This window comes from Anneissia japonica, unplaced genomic scaffold (genome assembly GCF_011630105.1).
Source record: "Anneissia japonica isolate Jap-2015-1 unplaced genomic scaffold, ASM1163010v1 scaffold1567_len95293_cov131, whole genome shotgun sequence".
NCBI classification, from domain to species: domain Eukaryota; kingdom Metazoa; phylum Echinodermata; class Crinoidea; order Comatulida; family Comatulidae; genus Anneissia; species Anneissia japonica.
This window is the reverse complement of record NW_022705064.1, coordinates 709-8,981: the sequence shown is the minus strand read 5'-3', so window position 1 is coordinate 8,981 and position 8,273 is coordinate 709. Positions and strand designations below refer to the sequence as shown.

Below are 8,273 nucleotides of genomic sequence, written 5' to 3'. Positions count from 1 at the left end.
GCCCTTCATTCATGCTCTACTCAAAAGTTATCCTAGTAATATAGAGTGGACTAAATTTTTTTACTCACAATGGACGGAATACCCTCTGAATTTCACTGAAAGCAACTTTTTAAAATAGTACTGTATATGACCAAACCAACAGCAATGGAAGAACTTGCGTTGTAAAAACGTATTTAGGTATGGAACGCCAAAAGGATAAACCAGAAATGGCACAGTGCAAAACAGACAGCAGTGCAAAACAGTCACGCGCACAGCACATACGGAAATTAGAAATTACGTTTTTCCACATGATTTCTCTTCTGTACTGTAATTGACAAACTCAATCAAACATATCAACAATGATTCATTGTGCGCGATTTTGTCGACATACACTAAAAATTAGCCAAAATCATGCCTTTCATCAGTTATGGCTTCTTAGTATGAGGTGAACACCCCCCCCCCCCATTTTTATTACATATTATGAAGACACGTGAGTTTTAAATATGATTTTATAGATCATTATTGCTAATCAGACATTGTGACGTCATCATATTGGCGTCTAAATTGTAATTACTGAATTTTCATCTATGATAAATATTATGAATGATAACTAGATCTGAACTCGTCACTGAGACGAGTTCAAGTGATCTGCAGATACAGCATTGAAAACTTGAACGCAGTCATCTTGAAATAGAAAATAACCGACATTTTTTCAAAAGCGTAATGATTCTTTTCTGCAGATCAGCAGTGACGAGTTACATACAGTTTATATATTGCTTATGGACGTTATATGGCGCTAGACTAAAGAAAATGTAAAGAGTTCAAAATGAACTGAGAAGGTTTAGCCGATTATAAATAATAAGCATGATATTGATTATTTTCACTGAAAATGAAGATGCGCAAATTTATTCATACCTTCAGTGCATGCGTACGGCTCTGTTATTAGTTGTACAATTACTATAAATTAATGTAATCATTTCATTTTACTGTGTAAGGAAGTCGTAATATGTTAAATTTATGAACATAAAATTGAAATGATGTTGAGAAATTCAGGTATTGCTACAACAGACAATATGGATCGCTAATTTTTTATTACGATAATACCGCCAATATTAAAGCACTTTTTATATATTTATTCAGACTAAGAATCAACTATAATCCATGATGTGCATGATACATACTGTTATTTATTCATTGAATATTAGTAAAAATTAACCTTTGGAACAACTTCAAAACGAGTATTAATACCATATAATACAGTATAAACAATTGTATTATATTAAGTTTTATTCAACACTCATAACAAATCCAAACAGATCATGTTGCACTTAAATTCTAAATGAAACCACAGTGCTCCAAGCACTTCTAACAGTTTGAAAAAGTAGTATCAAAAACACTAATATTTGCAACCAATCCTGATGATACTACATAACTGACTTCCACTGGTAAAGCAATATCAAAATTAAATTTAACATCTTTAGGAACATATATCGAATCTCCTGACATGATACATACTGTTATTTATTCATTGAATAAAATAAAAATTACCCCTAGGAACAACTTCAAAACCAGTATTAATACCATATAATACAGTATGAACACCATAAATACAGTATGAACAATTGTATTATATTAAGTTTTATTCAACACTCATAACAAAACCAAACAGATCATGTCACACTTAAATTCTAAATGAAACCACAGTGCTCTAAGCGCTTCTAACAGTTTTAAAAAGTAGTATCAAAAACACTAATATTCGCAACCAATCCTGATGATACTACATAACTGACTTCCACTGGTAAAGCAATATCAAAATTAAATTTGACATCTTCAGCAACATATATCGAATCTCCTGACATAATACATACTGTTATTTATTCATTGAATAAAATAAAAATTACCCTTAGGAACAACTTCAAAACCAGTATTAATACCATATAATACAGTATGAACAATTGTATCTGAAAATGTAAAGAGTTCAAAGTGAACTGAGAAGGTTTAGCCGATTATAAATAATAAGCATGATATTGATTATTTTCACTGAAAATGAAGATGCGCAAATTTATTCATACCTTCAGTGCATGCGTACGGCTCTGTTATTAGTTGTACAATTACTATAAATTAATGTAATCATTTCATTTTACTGTGTAAGGAAGTCGTAATATGTTAAATTTATGAACATAAATTTGAAATGATGTTGAGAAATTCAGGTATTGCTACAACAGACAATATGGATCGCTAATTTTTTATTACGATAATACCGACAATATTAAAGCACTTTTTATATATTTATTCAGACTGAGAATCAACTATAATCCATGATGTGCATGATACACACTGTTATTTATTCATTGAATAAAATAAAAATTAACCTTTGGAACAACTTCAAAACCAGTATTAATACCATATAATACAGTATGAACAATTGTATTATATTAAGTTTTATTCAACACTCATAACAAAACCAAACAGATCATGTTGCACTTAAATTCTAAATGAAACCACAGTTCTCCAAGCGCTTCTAACAGTTTTAAAAAGTAGTATCAAAAACACTAATATTCGCAACCAATCCTGATGATACTACATAACTGACTTCCACTGGTAAAGCAATATCAAAATTAAATTTGACATCTTCAGCAACATATATCGAATCTCCTGACATGATACATACTGTTATTTATTCATTGAATAAAATAAAAATTACCCTTAGGAACAACTTCAAAACCAGTATTAATACCATATAATACAGTATGAACAATTGTATTATATTAAGTTTTATTCAACACTCATAACAAAACCAAACAGATCATGTCGCACTTAAATTCTAAATGAAACCACAGTGCTCTAAGCGCTTCTAACAGTTTTAAAAAGTAGAATCAAAAACACTAATATTCGCAACCAATCCTGATGATACTACATAACTGACTTCCACTGGTAAAGCAATATCAAAATTAAATTTGACATCTTCAGCAACATATATCGAATCTCCTGACATAATACATACTGTTATTTATTCATTGAATAAAATAAAAATTAACCTTTGGAAAAACTTCAAAACCAGTATTAATACCATATAATACAGTATGAACAATTGTATTATATTAAGTTTTATTCAACACTCATAACAAAACCAAACAGATCATGTCGCACTTAAATTCTAAATGAAACCACAGTGCTCCAAGCGCTTCTAACAGTTTTAAAAAGTAGCATCAAAAACACAAATATTCGCAACCAATCCTGATGATTCTACATAACTGACTTCCACTGGTAAAGCAATATCAAAATTAAAGTTGACATTTTCAGGAACATATATTGAATCTCCTGACTCCAGTATCATTTCAACAGGAAACCTTAAAAGAAATGAAACAAAAACAGTTTAAATATTATGCATACCTAACAAAATATATAAATCAATACACATAATCCACTCAAGTAAACAAACTATACTGTATTGGTATTATTACCTTTTGGTTTATTCAAACATTTTTATTAAAACAATAACACATACAACAATGAAAAGATTAAAATAATGAAAATTCTCCATCTCACACTGAAGAACATTTTTGAAATACCACACCTTTAAAAGGTACACCTTATACATAATATCTATGACAACTGTTCTGTATACTGTACTTCCCATTTTTGACATTAAACCCTTTAATCTGCCACTGTAAATCACATTACAATCCCAACTCTTTCATTTTTTTAAAATGATTTTTTTTGCATGTATACTGTAATTCACGCACCCACTTTCATCGTCAATAGCAATTATAACTCCCTTCTTTTCATCGCCTTCTGATGTAGAACACTGTAAAATATAATAATTTTAGACCGATCAGTTTAGAAACTGAAACACACAATTTAGTTCTATGACAAATAACAACTCTACTGCATTAAACATTTATTACAAATAATAAAAGAAAAAAACATAAATCATCAATGCACAGCATTAAATTTCATGATGATTTTTCTTTATTGCAAAATATGCCATCAGTTACCTACTGCAAAATATGTTTACTAACTACACTAATCATTAATAATAAGTTGTATGAATTTAAATTGAATTCAAATTTGTAATTCTTATTTTATACCCCACTATCAATAAAAATTGAGACTTTTCTAGCACTTCAAAACTATATGCGCAATATATGTGTACAGCACCAGTACAACTACCACTACATTTTAAAAGCTTACCAAAATACTACTGCTACAACTCTGAAACTTACCACACAACTTTTGAACACTTGAAAAATTTCAACTACAATATATAAAATTAGAATATATATTTATGTATAATAATAAAAAAATCATATCAAGTTCAAACCTACTTCGATAACACTTGAAAGAGTACTACTCAGCCTATCTTCATCTTTCACTAATGCTGTAATGGTCACCTTATCACCGGACTCAATTAACCTGGACTCACACGCTGCTTCCCCCCACAATACTACATCAACATTGGTGCCATCTTCCTCCAACTTCAGACTGCGTCTTTTACACGATGGACTTTCTACGTAATCTCCAATCTACATGAAAACAGGAAAATAATTGAAAACCATAAATCAGATTCATCAAACCTCAAATTGCATTTTATTCATGTGTGTTACACAATACAACAAAAACAACTGCTGACAATACCAACACCTAAACCAATCAACACTGTTCATTAGGTGTACATCAAACAAACCACAACCAAACCACAAAATATATGTTTACAGTCATTGTCAAAGTATTAAAAAACAAATTATTTTAAAACCACAGCTGATACCTAAAAACCAAAATAAACATTACAAGTCAACTTTAATGCACGCCCATAAACAACCCTATAAGTGTTCTTAAAAGCATTCCTGTATTGCGTCCACAAAAATATCATTATAACATCCATCAAATGATATATGAACAAAAGTTTGTATTAGACTGATAAAAACACAAACATAAAAAATAACTATATTGTACATTGTACAAATACTACTGTTTCCAACATAGATAACACAAAAAATAAGTTAATACACAAGAATCACCTCTACAACATCACCGCAAACACTTAATCTCCTTTTCAAGGGTGACCCTTTTGCTTCTGCAACCGAGACAACATTTGGTTTTATAAAAGCTTCTACGGCTTCCATGTCAACTGGAAAGTCACACACCTTTGTAATTACCTGAAAACAAAAAATATGTAATCATGATTATTAAACTTTTATCAAATATTTTGTGATTACCTGCTAATTTCTCTTCACTGTACTAGTAAATCATATTGAATAATTATTGACTATTTTCTTTATTTTCATATTTCTTCCACATGGGTACTAATAAAAATTAAAATTACATGCTTAGATTGAAATTTTATATACAAATAAAATCATTTTTTTATTTTGTATATATTAATTTTACCTATATATGCCTTATAATAAATTAATTTATATAAACAATTCTCAACCCAAATAAAGTTTTTTTTATATTTTCTATATGAACAAATGCACACATTTATTAAATACTACTATAAAAAATATACATATTCTGTAAATCATATCTAATAATAATTGCTTTTCTCTTTTGAGCATGTGTGTATGATGTGTAATTTACACTTAAAAATTATTTATCAGTCCTTGAGCTTTTAAATAACATTTCAGACTTCTAACAACTACTACTACTATTACAAATAATAATAATAATAGTAATATATATATATATATATATATATATATATATATATATATATTAAATGATAATTAGTGTATATCCTGTCTCTTATACACATCTAGATGTGTATAAGAGACAGGGCCTATATCATGCATAATATATTTAGGATGAAATGAAGACTTCATTAAAATAGATAAGAAATAATTACATATAACCCTATTAAATAATTCAATTGATGTATAACAAATTACAGAATTTACATTTAAGTCCTAATATTGCTATGATACAATTTCAATTTAACTACCTTAATGTTGTAATTTATATTAATTTTTCTTTTAAAAATTAATAAATACTAATATTTGCCAAATCGAACAACACACAGTAACCTACCACCAAACCACAAAATGAAAAAGAAAAAAATTACAAACTGCCAATAGGCTGCGCTCTTCCACACCGTCACACCAGCGAGCAGCTAAGCTGCTCCTTGGTCACACCACATGCAAAACAAAAACTTAATTTAAAACCGTTACGCGCATTCTAAATGCTGCGCAACCTGAGCAATCTATCCCAAAATTGTTTACTTCTTAAAATTAATATGACCGCCTTAATGCACTACCTCATAAAGAACGGCTACAGAATTTTATATAAAGACTCCACGTAAATCTTTTATAATAGAAACCGCACAAATCTAAGGTACTGTAAACCTTTTAGGTGCCTATGCTAAGTAACATAAAACTAAAATTTAATGTTAATGTAAATTAATTAAAAGCTCACAACACACAAACCCAAAAAAGATAGTAGTATTAATTTTGCTTTACCTTTGTCATTCCTGTAATTCTCAAGCAAGAAGGACTCCTGACTACATTAGTCAAAAGCACCCGCTTCCCAGCACCGATCGCGGTCACTTTCCTTGCACTGTCGGAACACATGTCATTTAAATAGCAGGGAACCACCTTCCTTTTCCCATCCCTGATCTTCCCACTGCTGCTACTTGCTCCCGCCGATTCTTTCTCCTCCTCTCCCTCACACACCATCCCAACTATAAACTTTTTTTCCGAATTCCTCATTTTTCTTTCTTCAAATTTTTCAACAATATAAATTTTGCAACCTGCCATCATGAAACCATCTATACACAACGCACGAGGATAAATACTGAATGCATCAGCAAAAAATGAACCTCAAAAGGTGGCGACCTACATTCCAATATCAAGTTTGCCAGATACTCAAGAACCTTCACGGCCAAACAAACGCCATCATACGGCGAAATTCGGCCAAACTTTTTTTCTTTCAAAATATCTGCCGAAATTCTGTCAAGTTAACAACATTAGCAAATATAACCCCTAATTCCACCAAATTATCATTGCATTGGGAGCTGCAACGATAAACTATTAACCGTAAATCAATCAAAAGCCTACTCAATATTTAGTTACCACTCTTTTTTCTCGCAATATAGTTTGGCCGTGCCTTTTTATTTTCTACTGCCAGCCCAATTTTAATAAGGCCAAATTTAAGAAATTTGACCGACATAACGGGCAATTTGACAACCCCGTCCACTATTATCTCATTCCCCCTCCCCCACCCTCGGAATTTAGAAATGAATTCTATTTTGCACCGTCTCCACTAAAAATTGTCTCTAAGTACATGGCTGGACGCAAACGGAAAATGTGACCCCCAATATTGATTACATATTCTGAGAGCACATGAGTTGTAGATACGATTTTATAGATCATAATGGCTGATCGGACATTGTGACGTCATCATATTGCCCTTTAAATTATGAAAAAAATCAATTATTATTTATGACGTTATTACCTTTTTTACTCGTTTGAACGTATCTCGCTTATCTTCATTGATTGTCTCCCACCTGTGAGTATATTATAGCTAAATCAATTCTCTTTCAGACATGTCCCTATAATTTTCTATTTCATCACGTCAGCATGGTCAGAAAGAACAATTTTTGGAGCCCTTTTATCTCTCATTCTGAAAAGATGTAAAGAAATTGAACAGATTGAGGGCGGCCGACTGTATTTCGACGCTATTAGACTGATAGGTTATATGAAGGGAAAATTCGTGTAACATTACCAACTAACAGGCGCTTTTAAAAACACTTGACAATGTTTAATTTCGTGTGCCATTACTATACACGCACACATCGTGACGTGCGCGTCTGTAAAAATTTGAAAATTCTCCATATCACTATTCAGATAGTTTAAAGAACGTTTCGGGTCATTTTCAGCATTCCAAAACTTTCCATATTTACGCGCCATACGTTCATTACCACGCACGCAACACGTACTGAAGCTGGAAATAACATTTTGTTACATACTTTGTGTTCCTGACACATTATCCATATCAGGAGTCACTCTTTGTGCTATTACCGTGCTCACGGGCGTAAAGACGTACGTGTACGCGTGCGTAAATCTTGTAAAAAAATTAAAATGCTCAAAAACTAATTACAGCATATTTTAACATATATAACACTTTTCAGTCAGCACCGCGTTAGCTTTATGAGGGTCAAAGTACGGCGGATCACCGAACTCGTCCTCAGTGACGAGTTCAAATCTAGTTGGTGATCCGCTACACTAGCGGATCACCTCTTGTTATTGTCAGGATCATCATCATCATCTTTTTGGTGATCCGCTACACTAGCGGAT

General features: G+C 31.3%; 1 protein-coding gene across 1 annotated transcript; it reads right to left on the bottom strand.

Moving 5' to 3' along the window:
• Window positions 1-1,986: 1,986 nt before the first annotated feature.
• LOC117105197 lies at window positions 1,987-7,175 on the bottom strand. Its single transcript, XM_033246266.1, has 5 exons — window positions 6,438-7,175; window positions 5,001-5,138; window positions 4,308-4,505; window positions 3,726-3,787; window positions 1,987-3,329 (listed from the first exon to the last, which is right to left on the bottom strand). The coding sequence occupies exons 1-5, from the start codon at window positions 6,735-6,737 to the stop codon at window positions 3,176-3,178; spliced, it is 852 nt and encodes a 283-aa protein (XP_033102157.1). The 5' UTR covers window positions 6,738-7,175; the 3' UTR covers window positions 1,987-3,175.
• Window positions 7,176-8,273: the final 1,098 nt, after the last annotated feature.